We start from the raw sequence: 20,121 nt of genomic DNA on the forward strand, positions 1-20,121 counted from the left end.
ACAGGTAACAAGCACTTGGATACTTGTAGTACTTTGTCTTTGAAGCAAATTAACTGGACAGGTACTTATGTAGAGTTTTAATACAAACACTCAAAGCACATTTTACTGCAAGCCTCATTCAACCAATCACGCCCGTTCATACAAGCACTTTTTTCCTGTTGCATACATACCTCTAACATTCACACACTCAGGGGTAGATCGATGTATTGGGATACTTCGACATGCAGACTCGCTCTGCATTCTTACTTAGTAGAACCTAACTACTTTTTCTCATGTAGAGGATCCGTTAACTCTTATCACAGGATTTGTGAGCATTTAGAATTCAGTTAGCGAGAGAGATAATGGAATCCAAATAATCGTGTGTTACTAAATTAAGAGGATCCAAAGGGATTAACATTAATGTTACTAAACACAAGACAGTGTAGATGATTCTACTCTGCAATGTAGAGGTGACCTATTCAGGCGACCTGCCACTGCCTCTAGCTCTAGCCCACCAAGACCTGAACTGTATGCGAGGTGAAGAAAATGAACTGATGGGTGGATGGATATGCTTTGCTAATGTAACATTAAGATGACTGTGAAGCAGTCAGCCTGTGTCCCTCACATGCTGACACCAGAGAAGCTGTTGATTGGCAGTGACATAACTTTGTCCAGATACTTGCTGAGTGGCAGCTCTTGCTCGCTGCTGATGCTGTACCTACACTGAATTGTGCAACCCGGGTCCAAGCATGGAGAGATTTCTATTCTGTAAAAGAACAATGCAGCATGTTAGTTTTTCTTAAAGGGTGAAAGTGGACAAGTAAAAACAGAAGAAGCATAAAATTACTTTTGGACATTGGTGTATATCCTGCGAGGGTCTTTGTCCAGACACACGCAGAGTGTTCGTTGCTCCATTGTCCTGATGCTGATGTTTCGAGTTTCAATTTTCTATCATTAACAGATTCAGTTAACGGTTGCCTTCAGATATGGATATAGCACTTCCACTGCATCATGCATAATGAGACATAACTAGCCAATAATCCAAGGCAGAAGAGAATAACGTCTTACTGTGTTGTATGCGGGGTTCAGAGAGTCAAACCTTGCAGTCAGGTAACTCTCCCCTAAACAAAATGAAAAGGATGACTCAGTTTTTTCTCCAAATAATTCTTATTGCACTGAAATAAAGCAATTGATCAAAAAAACCAAACAAAAAAAGAAAACCAACAACAAACCTGACGCTGAAGCTGCCGGCTCTGAGGTAATCACCACACGCCAGGTCATAGATGCTTCTCCTTTAACATCTCGTTTGCTTAAAGTGGCCTGTTGAGAACATCAGTGAGTGTGAGTCTGTGTGCAAGTGTGACAGTGTTAATGAGTGTAAAAGGATAAGGGGTGCACCTTTGTGTAGTTGACCGACAGAACCACCCCAAAGAGTTCCACTGATGACTTCTTTTGTCGTACAGAGGGTTCCCCTGTCAAAGACGAGCCAGTTTATGTCGCCATCTGTTACCGTGGTTACATCAATATCCACACACACATGCACAGAAAGATTCGCACACATACTCTGCTGTCGGTCTTTAAGGTGTCTGAAATCTGGGATGTCGGCCTCCAGGTGGGACACAAACAGCTCCTCCACTGAGGCCAGATCAGAGTTGGAGAGGGTCATCTAAACACACGGCATATTTAATCAAATCAAAAACCAGCGTGAACAAACGAATGACAGCACCTACCAGACTCTACACTGAAGTGAGCGCCTCGTTTCAAAGATAAACTGCTAAACTTAGTTTAGTTAAAGCTGTAACATTTGAATTGGTTTGGAAACAGTGAATGAGCTGGAAAGACATCTGCCACTTTATTAGGCACGCACGTTCATCTGCTATTGATGCAAATACGGAGTCAAACAATCAGCAACTCAGTGCATTCAGGCATGTAGTAAGGATCAAGTCACATATAAAGGCATGTAGGTCAAGACGACGTGCTGAAGTTCAAACTGAGCACCGTGATCTGAGTATTTTAGAAACTGCTGGTCTGCTGGGGTTATCCTAGGGACAGAGGAGAATGGCCAGACTGTTTTGAGCCAATGGGAATGAAATTATTACTCAAATAGCCACTCTTTACAAACGAAGCATGCAGAAAAGCATCTCTGAACACACAACACATTGAAGCAGATGGGCTGCAGCAGCAGAAGATCACACCGTTCGCTGCACTTGTCAGCTAAGAACAGGAAACTAAATCTACAATCAGAGTGACAATACTTTTAGAATTAGAATGGGTTCACCAAAACTGAACATTATCGTGGATCAACACACCAAAATCTCTGAGGAAGGTTTCCAGCATCTTGTTGAATCTTTTTCATAAATAATGAATTCAGCTCAGAAAGGAATCAGCAAACTGTACCTAATAAACTGGCCAGTGCATGTCACTAAAAAGCTTGTGAAGTTATTATGAACTGAGATCAACATTTCTTGTACTCTGATTTGGTCCACCTAGTGAATAAAGTGAAACATTTTCTCTCATCTTAGCTCAGATTTGTTCTCCACACACTGTAGGAAAAATATTTTATGCTAACACTTGAAAAAAAAAAACTGTTTCCAAAAATAACACAGCATTTAAATTAGATCAACATGAAATTTGTTACAGTCATAAAAACAACAACAACAAGAAATTGTTGCATAAGTGAATCCCTGAGAGGGAAAACCCTCAGATGCAAACACAGGGACTGGTTCACCTTTCTGTGAGTTAAACTATGTGGTTCAGGAGCTGAAGAATACAATTTGAGAATTTGGCTGTTCCCTCATCTATTATTGGAATAATGAACAAGCCAAATCATTTTTGGCTGTGAACTTTAATATTACTACATTAGAAACAGAGAAAAAGAACTGAAACTCACTGAAAATGATACAAAGATCCAGACACAAATAAAACTAATGTGAAAAATTATGAAACAAAGATATGACACAGGAGGCCTAATACTAAATGTCTAAGTCCCCATATCAGCAGGAAAACATTTCATTGTCCAAACTACAGCTAATGCTAAAACTCAAATTCAACACGCAGTTACACGATTTGACACAAGTCCAGCTTTAAGTAAGAAAAATAGACATTATTTATTATTATTTTGTTTTTAGCTGAATTCTGCTACGATGTTTGACACATGAAAAGCCAGCCTTGCTCTTTGCCTTCCACATTTAAATGCATGTAAAACACAATATCTACACATGATAGCTTTGCTGTACCTTAACTGAATAGACCGGGAGGTTAACTCGCTGTGTCCCACAGCGAAGGTAGTAACACAGGGTGTCCAACAAGTAAAGGCTCAGCTCTGTCGGTTTCCTGGAAACAGAAGGCTGTGCAAAGGGCGGACAGGATTAGATGGACTGCATATAGTTATTATTAATGAGATGTAATCGCTACAGTTGGTTACCAGCTCAGGTAGCGTCGGGATGGCAGCTCCCAGACTGCTAACGTTGACACTGTACCATGGATCCACTCTGTCCAAACAGGACGCCAAAGACAACCTGCTGTCATCCTGTGAGGAGTATTAAGAGTTACGTAGTCCTCTACACTCACACCTGTCAGAGCTGCTTTGAATGTGTCAGTGTAACTCACAGGTGAACTCGGTGAAGCCTCTGCATCAGAGACTGGGATGTAGTACAGCTGCAGGTCTAGTTTCTTGGTCAGCATGTTACGTTTGGCCTCTTTCTTGCTGTATGGACATTTTTAGAAAAGTTTATTTAAAAGTGGGCATGCACACACACACATACACACACTCCAGTATTTGGGATCCTCACCGTATGATGTAATAAGCCTTGGTGAGCTTTCCCAGGGTGCTGTCGTCCCCCAGTACCACCACTCGAGCCGTGTGACTTCGCTCCTCTTTGAGTAGAGGCGAGTTTCCGGTAACATCTTCCTTCATCTTCTCCTTCATCAGGCTCAGTTTTTCTGCAGACTTTGAATTCTTCAAGGCATTTCTCCGTTCCCGCAGTGTCTTTTGAGCCGTGTAAGGCGGCTGCTCTGCTTCGTCTGAGTCCTTTAAGTCCTTCACTATCCCGCTGTCTCTTGAGATCCTTTCTTTGCCATCCTTAATGGAGTTGGAGCCAGAAGGTAGGGCAAAGTCTGTCAACAGATTCCCTTAAGGAAAGACAAATTTAACATCAGTTTCAAGTAAAACTGCAGCCTTCTTGTATGTGTGGTAAGATTATAGATATGAAGCATCAGTTCTTGTTTGTTTGATGGGCTCACATAGCATCTCTTCATCTGTCCACATGAGGAAGTTCATCTCTGGCAAGGGCACTGTAGTGCTGTACACAGGACCTTGTTCATCATTCAATACATCTGAGAGAAGTTGATAAGAAATATTATTATTATTATCTCCACTTAGAATAACTTGTGTTATAACACACTACACTCGGACCTTTTTCAGAGGCAGCCAAGATGTGTTTGTATATCTGCTTCAGCCCCTTCAGATAATCTGCACGACTGCCGGGACCATGCTGTAAACTCTGCTTCACAGTTTCAACCACATCCTGGAAATATTGCCTCACATCATGGTCCTGTAAAACCTGGAAGAAAAAAAATCAGGGGAACACATCAGATCTTGATGAATAGCTTGATGTGAATAAAGGAACAAAATGACACAGGAACATCCATCCATTCCACTTCTCCCTTTCAGGGTCGCAGGGTCACAGGAGCCTATTCCAGCTGTCATAGGGCGAGAGGCAGGGACACCCTGGACTGGTCGCCAGTCTGTCGCAGGGCTAACACACAGAGACAGACAACCTTTCCCACTCACATTCACTGCCATGGGCAATTTAGAGTAATCAATTAACCTATCCCCACTAAGTGCATGTCTTTGGATGGTGGGAGGAAGCTGGAGTACCCGGAGAGAACCCACGTAAACACGAGGAGAACATGCAAACTGGATTTGAATTCAGGACCTTCTTGCTGTGCAGTAACAGTGCTAACCACCGTGTCACTGTGCAGTGGAAAACAAATCCTTTCAGTGCTGGACTCAAACTCACAGCAAAAAAAGTTAATTTTGTTAAGTTTTCCTTGGTTTTATTTTATTTTTCTGAGCAGTACATGTTATTTTTATATTTATAGAAATCAAGGTGGCGTGAACTAAATTTCTGTTTTTGAAACCTGGAAAATGAAACCTGATTTATACATATACACCATTTGAACTAATGGGTGATTAGTTCATGTAGCTTATGTTTATATTTATATACATAGTAAATAATAAATCTGGGATCATGAAAATGAATGGGATTCATCCTCTGGGGATCACTACTGTTTCTTTGTCCAAAGCACCCTCTTGGATGTATTTACCTCAAGAGCTTGAGCTAGTCTGGAGCTTTGGCAGGTCGTCCCTAACCCTGTCTCCAGCACACGGAAAAGCACACTTTTCTCCATAGTCCGTGTGTTTGTGAGCCGGCGTGACACTTCCAAGTATGCTCTAACCGTAGCTTCCAGTGAAACAGAAAACACAGCTGGGTCTGCCAGCACAAACACTCTGCAGGACATAAGCAGGAGACAATAATGTTGCGATATACAGTTGAATCATTCTGATACAGGCCTGGAGGTCTTTCAATATGGCCTGCTTACTTTTCCCTGGCAGCAAAATGCTCGCTCTTGATATTTTGCTCTGCGATGACTCTCTTCAGGTACAGAGATCCTGTGGAGGAAAGGGTTTGTCTGGTAAGAGTGAGTGCGGATTTTAGTATTGAGGTCACGCGTGTAAGGATATGTGATACCTGGTGCAGTCATTTCCATCTTGATGCTCCTCAGAGTGTGCAGAGCCACAGCGGAGTATGGCGATGGCAGTATCAGCAGTTTCCCCAAACACTCATACGCTTTGTGATAAAGACCTTTAGGAATTGTGACACCTGACTGGATATTGAAATACAGAAAAGCCTTTCAGCCTGTATTTGTACATTATTTACAGCTTGTTGCTGTTGCTGCAGTGTTTTCATGAACAATATCATATTTTCAGCTGTGTGTTGCCAACTGCGTCTTACCTGAATGACTACATAGTAGAGCGTGTGCAGCACTGGGTTGACAGACATGTAGGTTTTTTTCTCATGGAGCTACACCAGCCAAAAAACCCAGACAAACAAGAATTTAGTATCTGAATTCATTTTGCACTTTTTAAGCAGAAGTAAAGAAAAGAAAGTCTTTAAATGCATAGCTTTTGCACAACTGCACAACTTGATTTTGACTAGACTTGATCAAGGACAAACCTTGGAAACTGTTGTTAACGTCTTCTCCAGCTTTTGGACCAGAATTGAGATTATTGAAAGGCTGCAGGAAGGATTGACTTCCACCTTCCTTTGGAGGTTCCATACCAGCATTCCTGCAAATCAGGCAGACAGTAGTTTGCTTGCATTGTCTCAAATAAGTGTGACTATCTATTTTAGCAGCTAAATTATCCCACTGTGTGTGAAAAGGGTGGAAGGTTGATACCACTACTATTAGCTAATTAGCTTAAAATAACTAAGCTCTGCAGCCCCTTATTAGGTATCCCTCACTCAAAACTATAAATCACAGCTTTAGGAGTCACATAGTCATGTGTTAATACTTTACACTCACCGGCCACTTTGTTAGGTACACGTGTTCAACTGCTCATTAATAGAAATATCTAATCCACCAATCACGTGGCAGCAGCTCAAAGGATTTAATTATGTAGACAAGGTCAAGATGACCTGCTGAAGTTCAAATCGAGCATCAGAATGGTTGTTTGTGCCAGTCAGGTACCATGATCTGAGTATTTCAGAAACTGCTGATCATGGAAACCATCTCAAGAGTTTCCAGAGAATGATCAGAAGACGAGAAAATATCCAGCTAGCAATGGTTCTCTGGGTGAAAATGCCTTGTTGAGTCCAGAATTGAGAGATGAAGGGGCACATTGCTTCAAGTTGATAAAGCCAATGATAACTCAAATAACCACTAGTTACAGCCAAGGTGAAGAGGATCTCTGAATGCAAATATGAACATATTAAACCTTGTAGGCAGACAGGGCCCCACCAACAGACTGACACTCCTGCGACCAAAAAACAGGAAACTGAGGCTACAGTACAGTTTGCACAGGACAACAGAAGATTGGAAAAATGTTGCCTGGTCTGATTAATCTTAATTTTTGCTGCAACATTTGGGTGGTAGGGTCAAAATTTACATGAAACAGCATAAAAGCATGGATCCATTCTGCTTTGTATCAGAGGCTCAGGCCTTCTCACCAGATCTCAGTCAAACAGAGCATCTCTGGGAGAGTCACATTATGGATGTGCAGCCAACAAATCTGCAGCAGCTTAGTGATGTTGTCACGTCAACATACACCAAAAACCTCTGATGAATGTTTCCAGCAGCTTGTTGAATTAATGCAGTTCTGTGCCTAATAAAGTGTCCAGTGACTGTATATGTAATAGATTGTAAACAAAGGGAAGGAAAACACGAAGTGATAAGGAAATATATCACAGTTTTAGAATCTATTTATTATAATTAGTAATTAAACAATACTGTTAAAATGATCGCCTGTGTTGATGCAAACTATCTGCTAACGGAAGCGTCTGTTTTACTAGACAAACACGTTTCTCAGCAATGATGACGAGTTTTTAATAATCCATTATGTTGCTCTTTGACTTCAGACTTTGATTTCAGCGCGCTTATATGCTTTCAGTAGTGGATACCTTTGTGGGAACAACTCTCGGTCTTCATCTCTTTGAAAAGAGCCTGGACATCATCACACAAGCTGGAGTCCAAAGTGGAGGAGAGGTCCTCTTTAGCTGTTAAAACACACACACACACACACACACACACATTTTGTTTGCATTCTCTAGACTCTGAAACTGCAGCTTTTACTGGAGAAACGAGAAAGCCCATGAAGAAATGAAAACTCTCACCTGTGGGATCGACCATCCTTTCCACTCTTCAGAGTTTTTGAAGGCTTAATTTTAGCACAGCTGACTCGAACCAGAACAAACCACAAAAAGCCCTCTCCTCTAAGGAGAGAGTTCAGCACTAGTCCCCAACAGCCCAGCAACCGAAACGACAAAAATTGAACTGAGTACAAATACCTGATACCCTGCAGTGAAAGGTAAGTGCACTTCTGCTTTGTTGTCCGATGACCGGCTCAGCTATAAATACATCGCATCGTGCAAAGCATTGTTACTTTCATTCCTGCTCTGTGTGCAGCCTGCATTTCTCCAAAGCTTACTACAGAAGCTTCTGTCCGAGCGAGCGTTTTCACGTAAGTATGAACACAGTTCCCTCCTGAGTATTCCCTGCTGCTTCCTGTTACTTACATAATGCCATGATGATCATCACATTACTATTTTAAGCATGCTCGGCAGGGTGTGATTAACTTATTGGAGGAAATAAAATTCTGAAACAAAACGTCACTATCCAAACAGATGAGTGTAGTCTTTATTTCAGTCTGATGAGCTACAAAAACAAAATGAAATGTAAATGCTCATGAAGGTTTAAAAAAACCAACAACACGTGAGAATAAATAGCTTAGTTTATTACACAACATTATTGACTTGAAAATGTACACATTAGTACTCAAGTAATCAGTTTTCAAATTACCCACAGCAGATTTTAACCCACCCCCTGCACAAACAGTGCCGGTAAGACAAGAACCTGTAAAATCCCCCAACACGCCGACAAGTACATCCACATTCCTCAGTATGCAGTGAGCGCGCCAGTGTGTCAGAAGAAAAAGATGCGTACACTTCCTTAACAACAGGGCGGCACACCTTAATCTCAATTGTGGCGCACACATGAAAAAATGTCACTCTTTGTCAGTCTGTTTATTTTTCACCAGCTGTACAGTGTCCCTGCCCTCAAACATCCCAGCATTAGAAAGAATCCCACAGCTTTCTTCTTCTTCAGTGCGGCACCGAACCGGTCATGGATACGAGGACGAGAAAGAGGTGATGGGGAGGCAGAGCATAGAGCAGTAGGATGGGTGCAGAGGCTGGACTTGGCCCAGCAGCGGTTGGTAGGTCCTCCAGTCCAAACCGCTTCCTGGCTTACAGCACAGAGACACCTCACACCTGCGGGCGAGACAGAGCAACACTGCATTGGACTCTGAGACGCTGAGGTTGCGATTCACATTCGGAGAAAAAGGAGACACAAGAAAGAAATTTGCCCCCACCCCCATCCTTTTAACAGAAAATAACAGCATGTGTGGCTTATCTGTATGTAGCTGAGCAATGGTGCTGAGTCCAAAGACGTTGGAATAAATTATGGAATAAATCAGGGACAGTGAACTAATTACTATATATACAGCATATACATAAGGATACATAGTATATAGGCACTGACAACAACACAAGATAACATATACAGCACACTTTGGTTCAGCTTTGTTCAGTTGATATTTAAATCAAGTATATTAAGTGCTGCTGATTTATTGTGCTTCATAATTGGGACTAAAGAGTGTGAAAAGACACACAAAACCTTAAAGGTTTTATTGTTAATGCTACAGTAATGCACAAATACAAAAGTGCAGCAGCTCATCTGGTGTCCTTCTTTATGAAGAAGAAGAAGCAGATCTGGAAAATGCTTTAAAAATGAGCCAATTAGTCCTGTTGCTTAAAGTGGGTCTTGGAATTTTTTTCATATTTTGTTAACAGAAAAGAAAGGTCATAAAGAAACTGTAATAAATCCACCAGCTTTGGGCTTTTTATCTAAGGTTTTTGTGGAATTCTGGATAAAATTACTAATTTTTTTTTTTTTTATCAATTTATGCTCCAAAACATTATTAGAAGTTAAAGTATTTTCAAGTTTGGTGAGAGTGTTTTCTTTGTGTAGGGGTCCCAAGAAAGAGGGCAAATGAAAGACTGAGCTGATTTGTTTTTCAAGTTTTAAATATGAAAGATCAGCAGCTCAACATCTGTCCACATCTTTTACTTGTAACAGTGTAATTTTAACACGTTGCATTTATTCTTTCATGTAAGTCACGCATCAGAGTATATTTATTTTCCAATGCAGGAGGAATTCTTTCTGCCACCAAAGTCAGAGGTGATGCTTCGTTTTATACCTGGTGACACTTTGAATAAACTTCTTCTCATCCTGATCCAAACACACAGCAAACGTCGTCCCGGGATCTCTCCCGTTCACCTGCATCTTGTCCACCTTCACTTCTGAGACTGAGATGTGCTGCCGGAGGGATAAGAAGTGTGAGGAAGGGAAGGGGGGGTTGTTTCAAAGGGAGAGTGAGCACGTCATCACATTTAATATCACCCTCACCTGTTTGTAGCCCTTTTTGGACTTGGAGCACTGCCTCTTCAGGACTTCGGTCATTGTGAGCTGCAGGCTCTCTGCTGAATCTGCACAGGCAATATTTGAATAGCTTAACTTACAACAAAGCATAGGTAAGACAAAGAAAAAAACAAAAGAAGAAGTGGGAATCACACGCACCGAGCTGCTGAGGTGTCCTCCACTGTTTGTGAAGATTAATCGATGTGCACATGATTTCTTTATTGATCCACTGGCTCCTCCCACTGATTGCCACCTGTTGCCGAGTCACAGATTAAGGAAATACGCCAGGCTGTGAATTTAAACATCATCTTATTGCTTGTGTTGCAGGTAACGAGTGTGGGGGAACAATACCTTGTTGTATGCAAGGCTTAGTGTTAGAGGGACAGCCTCTCGTTCCTCATCAATGCCAAACCTTTTGCTGGCAGCACCTTCAGAAAGAACACAAGGCAAAATTAGACGCACATGTGCAAAAGTGTGTGTTTGCCTGAATGGTGTCGCTGCTGTCTGATTACAGACATCACAGACTGATTTCAGAGTGTGACTCACCCATGGCCTTCACAGCTCTGGTTCCAGCCGTGTGTCCGAGCTCCAGAGACTGAATAAACACTTCCCTTCTCCTCTCTCCTCCAACCAGGGTGAGCTGTGCAGAGGAAGGAAGTATTCATGGTTATTGTGTCCTGTGAATGCCTGTGTGTGTGTGTGTCTGTCTGCGTGTGTGTGTGTGCGCATGAATCTGCTCTGACCTCAACCTGGTAAAGCTGCACCAGAACAGGCTGGTCTGCATGTCTGCAGTAATAAAGCACCAAATCAGCCAGCAGGGGAAGCTGCTCTGTACCGCCGTTGCTGTGCGAGACACTGTCATCCTTAGAGGCCGCCTGAGTCATTTAAAAAAACAAAACAAACTATGTTGTTATGTTGGCAGCATGCGCATAAATTAAGTATGCTCATTAAAATAGTTTTGCCCAACTCGCCCCTGGTATAAGGAGAACTGAAAAGGTCGCTATTTTTAGGATGAACTTCTGAAACACTGAAAAGTCCCCACAAAACTGATTCAGCTCATGAGGTGTTTTCAGATCTCCAAAAAGTCCTCCACACATGGAAAAACTGAGAGATTTACTATGATCATCACTATGATCTCCAGCCATTTCATTGCTCCTTTCATAAAGCAAGTGCCTCACATAAGACCTCAAAGGATGAGTCCAAAATGAGGCCTAGCTTACTTTTAGTGCTAGTTTGCTGTAAGAAAAATTAAAACAAGGACACTGGATTCTTTATTCCCTGTAATTCAACTTCATCACTTAAGGACAGTGATTGGAAAAACATCAGCGACTTTTATAGACTTCTACTGTGTGCCGTATGAAACACTGAGAGGTGATGGTGACTGAGTAAAATATACCTGAGAGAGCACGTCAGAGGACAAGCTGAGCAGACTGAGGACATTTCGCTCATACCAGGGATCCATTATACCCAGCATGTGAGCTATATCTGTCGTACAGTCGTCCACTGCAAGGCCATTTGAGTCCTGTATGAAAAGTAAGGTTGTCTGTTCAATTATATTAATGACATTTTATTATCCATAAAAACATGGCTGTTATTTTACAGTACTCAGTGCTTAATGCTACCCGGTGTGTTGTGCAGCCGACAAATCTGCAGCAACTGTTTGATGCTATCAAGTCAATATGGACCAAAATCTCTAAAAGTAGTAGTTGTAAACCCAGTACTAGCAAGGTGCACCTAATAAACTGGCCATTGAGTGTATATATCAGTTTTAAGTTTATAATGAGAAAACTTCAGCAATGGCAGGTTGTTAAAAAAATGTCTACAAAATCACATTAATGCTAACTCAGCAGCTAGTGCTTTGGGTAATGTTCAGAAATAGTGTCAACCACTCATAAAGGAACAGTCTGATGAAATTGTTCTAATTACCAGCAGGGGGCGACTCCTCTCTTCCAGACTTTTAAGAAATCTGTGAGAAAGTGAGTTCTCGCCTCCCTTCGTTAATGATGTCAAAATATCATTTGTTGAAGTTTTATTTAACGCAACGCAGTATCAATTTTGACATGAATCTATTTAGAGAGAAGCTGATTGTATGATGATTTGAAGTGTTGCTATGAAGTTGTTACCAAGTTGGCTTTGTAAAGTTGAACAAACAGCAAGCTGACAACAGGCAAAACGCTCAGATAAAGGTATCGAAACAAAACTAAAATAAATGTGCTGGCTACATCCATCTTTAATGTACAGTCTATATATATTTGACGTCGGAGAGAAAGCGAATTTATTATGAACAATGAAAAGACGGTTTTTTTTGGAGCCAGGCACAAAAAGTACTCATAGCTGATCAATGAAATTAAAAGTTGTTTTAAGGATTATTCTTTAAAAGTGGTCCCATCCTATCTATGAACATATGGAGATAAAAGACGGGATAAACTGAGATGCAGAGGTGGCAGATGTTCTCACCACAGAGGTAATGGTTTTGGTTAAACCTCCTATCCGCTCCTCAGTTGGTGTGTGCCCTCCTCCCGGACTTCCACTTCGTCTTTTGGTGGGAACAAAGTAAAACTGCAGCTTGCACACCTTGGTGAGCTGGGGACATTTGCTCTCTTTCTGATGCAGGTCGCTGTAGGCTCTGGCCAGCCTTCCAGCTTCTCTGTCACCTCCAAACACCACCACCTTGACGAGGGTAGGTGCTTCTACCAGATCGTCCTCATTGCAACTCAGGATCGGCCTCCTGCGGACGCACAAATGCTTTTGGGGGGAAAGAGGATCCAAGGGAGCAGGGGACTCATGAAGGGGATGAACTTTGGAGGGTTTGAGGTGTGACTGAGTTCTTTCAAAGTCTTTGTGGCAGGCCATGCTCTGGACACGACGGCAAACCCTAGGACTGCGAGGGGTCTTGAAAAGCAAGGAGAAGCCTAGGAGGGATCTAGACTTCTTCTTGGGTTTCTTTCTAGGTTTGGGCTGGCTGTCTGGTCTTTCCTCTATGTCCTCCTGTGTTGTCTCCTCGCCCGATTCCACACCCGATGAGCCAGACGGCACAGACCAGCTGGAAGACAGAGAATAGCCGGAGTCCCTGGAGGACGAGGACGCGGTGGAGATGCGATGACTTTGAAACTCAGGATCATCTTTGTTTCCGTCCAGTTCGTCTTCCTCATCGAAGCTGGTGTCGTTATTGTCATCATCGTCAAGTCCGGTTTTAAGGAAACAGTCTGACAAATCCATGTCATTCTGAGCTCCAAGAATGTGTTTCAGAACATCTGCAGTGATGCAAAGAGCAGGATTAGCGTTAGCAGATTATCCTGTAGCTCAGTTAAAGGAAGCTTTAGTCATAAATCTGTTTAAACTGAGCTTGTTACCAAAGTTATCATTTTCCCAGTGGCATTTGTGGCATTTGGGGAAGGGCAGCGTGAAAATGTCAACAGCTCCTGATGAGAAGAGGAAATACTGAGATTAAAGTGAACAGCGCCATTTTCATATATAGTGCTTTCATGTTATTTCATGTTATTCCCTGACCTACCCATGTCTGTGCCTTCATTGGCACAAGCAGGTATAGCAAGGCTTTCTTTGAGCCTCTCCATTTTTTGGAGTATTCCCTCTCTCGCTGATCCAAGATCTGCTGCAGAGGCTGCCATCTCCATGCTTTCCGTCAGTGACTGCAGAATCTGGTCCAGCTCCTCAGGCTGCTTACTCTGAAAGAAACATTAAACATTAAGAAAAAAAAACAAACAAAGAAAAAACTTTAAGGGGAAAAAATTTTGAAAAACTTTAGATATTTACAGCTTGCAACTAGGGATGTAGTTCTCCTGTAATACAGTAAAATTGCATATAATATATAATAATATTTACAAATAAAGGTGGGGTATGCTAGAATAAGGGGGAGGCAAGTCAGATTTTCACAGGAAGCAAAGAAATAATTATACCGTAGGCAAATTTAAGTGAGTAATTTTAAGTATTATGCAATTTCTTGGTAATTGTGCAGAAGAATTTTTTTTCCCCTCATGTTACATTGTAATTACATTGTACTTATTTTAGAGAAGCCCTGTGCCTTTGAAAAGTATAGTCGCATTAGAAAGTGTTACCAAAACAGTCAGTGGGGAGTCACCTGCAGGGCTTTGTGGAGTTCCTGTAGGTCATGTTTGGTGCCCAGAGCTGCCTGAAAGCTGTGCAGGATCAGAGTGATGGTGACGTCTCTGCTGCAATGCTGGGAGGCACTCAGCTGCTCGGAGACTGACTGCACCTCTGTAGGAACATCATCGTCTGGACTCACCAGCAGTACCGTGCTGCATACATTAACGCCCACAAACACACACGCAGATGTTTAGTGTGCACAGAAATAGCAGCAATGTTTAGCTCATTTAACAGATATTTTTAATATTTTCACTCACATTCTGTAATCATTACATTTTTCATGGACTTACATGGTTTTAGAGCCGTGAATCTCATGGGAAATACCCTGCTCCGTCCTTACCAGTCTTTGAAATGAAAGACCTACAGCAAACAAATAGGAGAAAGGTCCAATACATGGATCTACATGTATGAATGCATGAGGTGGTTTTGTCAGGGAAACACTGCCTCCATGTGGTCACATGGTAATTAACCAAACCAGTGGTTTCTATATTTTCATGTGTCAACACGACTTCACCAAATGAACTCTATTAGACCTTCAGTGTTGTTATATTCTCTCTTATAACTTAACTGGTAAAGTAACAACGCCTTTTTGGTTGTTAGTAGCTTACTTTAATAACCACTTTGAGGAAAGGCACAGGCATATCAATGTGCACATACACCACACTTGGTGTTCTCTACTTTACACAGAAAGTAGTACCACAAAACTATAAACTGATTTTACTAAATACATAATAAGTGTCAACAGCAGTCAGTCACTAAGTGGATTCATATTAGGTGGCACTTAATTCTACTGGTGGAAGTTTCCACATTTACCAACAGAATTAACCACCATTTAGGATTGTTTGGTCAAGTCTGATTACCTGATTAACCAAGTCTGATTAACATTAAACTGATAAGTAGCTTTGAGTTAACTCTAAACTATCTGTTAGCTGCTTTGTTTTGAACTCAGTTGGCTTCCTCCTTCTCTGATTAAAGGATACAACCTTCTTCTTTTTGTTTCCATTAAACTGGCTTTGCTGCCAATGACGCTCACTATTATTGAATAAACACTTAGCTAGTAGTAACTACTAGTGGTATCTATTGTTATGTCTTTCATATTTCACTGCTGTGCATATTAGTTTCATTGCAACCTGGTGCTCGGAGCTCCTGCTGGATGACATTAAGCAGACGTTTAGCAGCAGAACTGCAGGGCGCAGGCCAGGACAGGAAACCATGGAACAACAGGTTGGCGTCCTGCAGCACGCCACTGTTTGCTGGCAAGTAAGGAGCCTGCAAGAGTGAGTAAGTGTTAATGTAAGTTCCACAAATGTTTTTACTGTGCAGCTGATAATGGGAGGATTCCTTCTCATTTCTGTCCTGATCAGTAAATAATAACTCACTCTCAGGAGGGTGGAAGAGAACAAGAGCGAGAGCGGCACCACCAGCTCATACTGACACTGCTCCAGCACCTGTAGAGGAAGAAAAAACTTGAATTGAAACCACTGCCTTTCCTCCTATAGCGATAAACAGCACAGAAATTGATGTTGGTGTTTCGGCTTTTCACCTCCTTTGTTTTCCTCAGTATTTGCTGTAGAAGGATGAGGAAGTTGTGGGGATCTCTCTTCACAAGTTCCTCCAAAGACCAGCGATTGATGCATAGTCCGGCTAGTCAGGGCAGAGAGAAATTTTAAAAAACCTGAACTGACCTGCGTATTTCTCCTTTTAGGTTTCAGTCTGATGGCAACCAGTAAACAGACTGTTCAGGTACTCGGCTTATAGTTAGAAAGATGCTTGAAAACGATGACGCCACTTTCACTTGCTGCCTGTTTTTCAATGAAGGGTTTTTAGTTAGAAATTTTAAAAAAGGATCTTGCATAACCGGATACTTGCTCATTCTGTGTGTCACCACTTTCAATTCCCATTTTTCTCTGACAGCTCCCAGTTCATTGAGGGTATAAGTCTTATTACATTATTATTTGGAAAAGGCTATTTAAAAGGCTATTTTAAATAATATTTTAAATAATAATATTTTAAATAATTTTACAGTTTTTCCACCAGTAGTTTTAACGTGTCTTCCCCCGCCCCTCATAGTGGTTTGTTAGGCTGATGATATCATTTTCTGGAGTGTTACCATTAAAAGCAGCTTTGCTTTTGAATCCTACCTTTCCAGAGCTGTGTGTCAGGAGTGTTGACACCCAGGTGACTGAGGCAGCGCTCGAGGACATGCTGGATTCGATCCTCGGTGCACGAGCTCTGATCCAGCGTCTGCATCGTCTTCTACTGAGGCAGACAAATAGAAAAAAGCCAAATTACTCCCTTTGATGCTTTGGTCTCTTTTGGTCTCTGGTCTCTTCAGTCACTCAGACTTCCCACTGATGGTGCTGGTCACACTTTACAATCATTGTTTATCCCTTTCCAGACCAACACTTGCTCTCACAAGCAAACAGCAAGTGTCCAACCAGTGTCCACAGCAGGGTAAAAAAACACAGCAGACTGGCACTTCCTAGTAATGCCAGTGAGTCACAGACTGAGGGAGTGGACCGGAGATGAGCTGGTGGAAAACAGCTCAATAACTTCTACTTTTTCATTCTTAAAATCAGCTGGTGACACCACATTCATGTGACTCACAAGCAAGTTGGAAATGACTTACAAAAGGACAACTTCCTATTTGAGCCTCTTTAGTCCTAAATCAAGCAAATGTGTGACTCTGAAGTAAAAATGGTCGCACAAGAAAAAAGAATTGCTGGAATTCACTTACATGCACCTGTGGTTTGGGCGTTCACACATTTAGCTGCAATAAAATGCGCACAGTGAAGTAGGTAGCAGCATGAGCAGATTCCCCTGAGACATGGTTTGCTGCAGTATTTACTTAAACTCAGATCACACCCTTTGACATGGATGAGAAGGAATATTTCCCCTGGTACTTTTTCTAAGGAAGCTGTAACTGGAAAAATGGGCTAATCTCAACCAATCAAAACGGGAAAAGGCCTCTCTGAGGCACACAGTGTAAATTAAAGGGAACCTCTTGTGTCATTTATATATATATTGTGGATGCTCATAATGAAATAATGTGAGCAAAACGTTTCAAGGCTTCAGACTGCTCCAAACATGTGTTTTCCAGCACGTTTTTCTTGTCTTGGCTTCATATGATGTCACTGCGATTGGATATCCCTTATATGGTTATCTCAGGCGCAACAGCCCCGCCCACCTGCTGTCCAAACTTGTTTACCAGAGGCAGTCAATGAGAAGATAGTTAGCTTAAAGGAAGGGGAAGAAGAGTAACAACAGCTTGTTTTAGACAGCAGGCCCAGTGTAAAATATGTAGGCATTATTTTGAATAGCAAATTATCCAAAGAGTTCAGCAACAACCAAAAATATGTAGCTTGAAATGTGGATAAAGAGTCCAGTTGAAACTTTAAAAGAAAAATGGAACTACTCTCTTTAGACATGGGTAAACATGCAGAGCGTTCACAGTATTGCAACATAGTGGTGACGCTGAACTTTTATTTTTTTAAGGGGCTTGCTTCCATGGTCAGATGAACTCAGCTAACCTTTCACCAACGTCACCAGTCTAATGAGATGTTTCAGCCACATATCCCTTACCTTCAGCTGCCTACAGTATTTCTTATAGGTAATGATTTCAAACTTTGTGTAATGTGTTTGCGTACATGATGACACACACAAACACAGAGACACACATCCTCTACTTGGGAACGACCGTAACAGAGGATACAGAAAAACAGGAATTAAAGCGGAACATGAAACAAGTCACTGACACAGACAATGACTTTTAGTCACGCTGTGGCTTCGTAGTCGTAGTTCAAGCTTAAAATCTAAAGCTGCAGGGCACGAAATAACTACATCTGCGCATAGCACATGACCAACAAGGATATGCTGGAAGTATTTGTTTGCAGCAGCTACCTGGCATATCCCGTAGCAGCGAGCAAGTCCATCAATTGTCCACTGAGGAAGCAGGTGTTAATCCATTGTATGCTTTCAGGCTATATTGTTCAGGCCTGCCATGTAAACATGACGTGCCACAATGCAAAAAAAAAAATACCATTATTTGATGGGAACTTGACACAATAGGATTGCTGCACTTTAAGCCAATCAAATGTATTTTTATGGCGTGAAAGCCCGGTTACATCAACATCAGCTTTCAACAAAAGAAGAGGAACAGGAAATCTGCAGAGGTTGAATTAAAGTTTGCAGTTAGGTCTCTTATAAGCTGGGTGATAGATGCTCGTTCTAAAACGAGGTACAGACAGCCTGATATGAGCAGAGATGCACATGCAAGTTGATGCTTAAATGTTTTTAATGCGCATAAAATTAGAGACAACCAGCAAAGCGAGATAAATCTTACCAGTGAGCACTGTAATCTGTGTCCTAGATCATCCCAGATGTACCACAACTGAGAAACGCCAACGAAGGGAAACAATACAGAGACCACATCCTCCTGTGTTGGTGCTTTTCAAAAATAGACCCTCCAACTGCACAGCTAAGAGAGCATGTGCTGCAAAACAGGAACTTGATGAGTCTTTATGCTGAAGTAGTTTACACAAGACATTGTGCTGAAGCAGTAGGAGGAGTCTTTTTTTAAGACTGACCTCATTTGACTAACGTTGTTCACAACATTGTGCCATAAAAGTCTAGACTGTTGTGATCAAATGTGTCAGTCCCCAGAGATAAGGCGATAAAAACTGGGGTTCTTAGTCCTTTACATAGAGAAATCAATCACACAAATTTCATATAAATTTCTGAACACAGACTCCACAGCATGCCAAAGCCTCTTTGGATGGCCTATGTGAGTGTAAGCAGTGCACATACAGCAGTTAGGAAAGCTGTTTTAGGTAGTAAGTGGCAGCGAATGGCCAGTTTGAACAGTCTTTGGTAAATGAAAGGATCAGTCAGTTTTCTGAGAGATGTTAACTGCTCTTTCTGGTAAGAAAACCAACATGCCTGTAGTTTTAGTAGGAAACATATTTATGCCATTACTGGTAAATGCCTGGTCACATGGTATAATTCAGTGAGTGTCAGAGGGAACTAGATGTGTGCATCTTCTCTGTACTCTGAGTGCAGAACTCTAGTTCCCTCTAGTGCATTGTGTGAGTAGAATAAAGAGAAAATAAAGTGAGGTAGGATGTCAGTTAAGTAGATTTTGAATCCTTCTAGATGCAAAATTAGCTTCGCGGTTTCAGGAAAAGTGGGTTCATATGAAAACCAAATAAGATTCTGAAATCCATAATAACCTGTTTAAGTTAACAAGTTCATGTTTCAACTCATTGTAGGGTGTCTTCCTCTCTTGTGCTCATGTTTAATACAGGTATTACCAACATAGGACAGTCTTGTCAGGGGAGGCACTGGGGGGATAGCAAATTTTAGGGGGTTGCCAGTGCTCCCCAGAGAGAAGCGGGATACAGCGGTAGAACACCACGCTGGGCACCACTCCTAATAGCTAAGAAAATGAAACTGAGGCTACAGTTTGCGTGCACTCACCTAAATTAGTCAACTGAAAAAACACTGCCTGGTTTGATGAGTCTCTTACTGCTGTAATATTCAAATAGTATGGTCAGAATTTGGAGTAACCAACATAAAAGCATGTATCCATCCAGGTGGTGTAATGGTGGGAGGAATATTTTCTTGGCACACTTTGTGTACCAACGGAGAATCATGTAAAACCACAGCATACCTGAGTGTTGTTGGTGACCATATCCACTGTCTTATGACCACATTGTTCATATCTTCTCTGGCTGCTTCCAGCGGGATAAAGAACCTTAT

General features: G+C 41.7%; 2 protein-coding genes across 3 annotated transcripts; both read right to left on the minus strand.

Moving 5' to 3' along the window:
- Positions 1-5: 5 nt before the first annotated feature.
- On the minus strand, positions 6-8,208 carry pik3r6b (phosphoinositide-3-kinase regulatory subunit 6b). Its single transcript, XM_084924806.1, has 19 exons — positions 7,875-8,208; positions 7,662-7,757; positions 6,219-6,331; positions 5,997-6,065; positions 5,733-5,868; positions 5,584-5,653; positions 5,308-5,491; positions 4,394-4,541; positions 4,222-4,314; positions 3,771-4,110; positions 3,589-3,685; positions 3,404-3,508; positions 3,216-3,326; positions 1,543-1,645; positions 1,378-1,451; positions 1,212-1,299; positions 1,048-1,100; positions 827-927; positions 6-745 (listed from the first exon to the last, which is right to left on the minus strand). The coding sequence occupies exons 1-19, from the start codon at positions 7,888-7,890 to the stop codon at positions 601-603; spliced, it is 2,142 nt and encodes a 713-aa protein (XP_084780932.1). The 5' UTR covers positions 7,891-8,208; the 3' UTR covers positions 6-600.
- Positions 8,209-8,401: 193 nt separating this feature from the next.
- On the minus strand, positions 8,402-18,841 carry LOC146389057 (phosphoinositide 3-kinase regulatory subunit 5-like). Of its 2 annotated transcripts, none has more exons than XM_084926703.1 (18): positions 18,707-18,841; positions 16,506-16,620; positions 15,908-16,008; positions 15,744-15,812; positions 15,495-15,633; positions 14,655-14,724; positions 14,339-14,516; positions 13,754-13,925; positions 13,593-13,661; positions 12,697-13,493; positions 11,636-11,761; positions 10,983-11,114; positions 10,786-10,879; positions 10,591-10,667; positions 10,399-10,492; positions 10,228-10,307; positions 10,019-10,137; positions 8,402-9,029 (listed from the first exon to the last, which is right to left on the minus strand). In XM_084926703.1, the coding sequence occupies exons 2-18, from the start codon at positions 16,612-16,614 to the stop codon at positions 8,882-8,884; spliced, it is 2,574 nt and encodes an 857-aa protein (XP_084782829.1). In that variant the 5' UTR covers positions 16,615-16,620; positions 18,707-18,841; the 3' UTR covers positions 8,402-8,881. The 2 variants fall into 2 exon arrangements, with proteins under 2 accessions (XP_084782829.1, XP_084782828.1); XM_084926702.1 differs by having other exon boundaries at positions 16,506-16,623.
- Between the last annotated feature and the right edge of the window lie 1,280 nt (positions 18,842-20,121).

Source organism: Perissodus microlepis, chromosome 4 (genome assembly GCF_051167445.1).
Source record: "Perissodus microlepis isolate ML-2025 ecotype Zambia chromosome 4, ASM5116744v1, whole genome shotgun sequence".
In the NCBI taxonomy this organism is placed as follows: domain Eukaryota; kingdom Metazoa; phylum Chordata; class Actinopteri; order Cichliformes; family Cichlidae; genus Perissodus; species Perissodus microlepis.

What these genes read in the sequence shown, in the direction of transcription:
- pik3r6b (XM_084924806.1), bottom strand. An exon ending in CATTTTGCTGCCAGGGAAAA is followed by an intron (nt 5,492 to 5,583) that starts GTAAGCAGGCCA and finishes TATGTCCTGCAG; the next exon opens with AGTGTTTGTGCTGGCAGACC. An exon ending in TGAACCCCGCATACAACACA is followed by an intron (nt 928 to 1,047) that starts GTAAGACGTTAT and finishes TGTTAATGATAG; the next exon opens with AAAATTGAAACTCGAAACAT.
- LOC146389057 (XM_084926703.1), bottom strand. Translation starts at nt 16,614, where the DNA reads ATGCAGACGCTGGATCAGAGCTCGTGCACCGAGGATCGAATCCAGCAT. An exon ending in TCTCTTCCACCCTCCTGAGA is followed by an intron (nt 15,634 to 15,743) that starts GTGAGTTATTAT and finishes TCACTCTTGCAG; the next exon opens with GCTCCTTACTTGCCAGCAAA. An exon ending in TGCAGCTTTACCAGGTTGAG is followed by an intron (nt 10,880 to 10,982) that starts GTCAGAGCAGAT and finishes TCCTCTGCACAG; the next exon opens with CTCACCCTGGTTGGAGGAGA.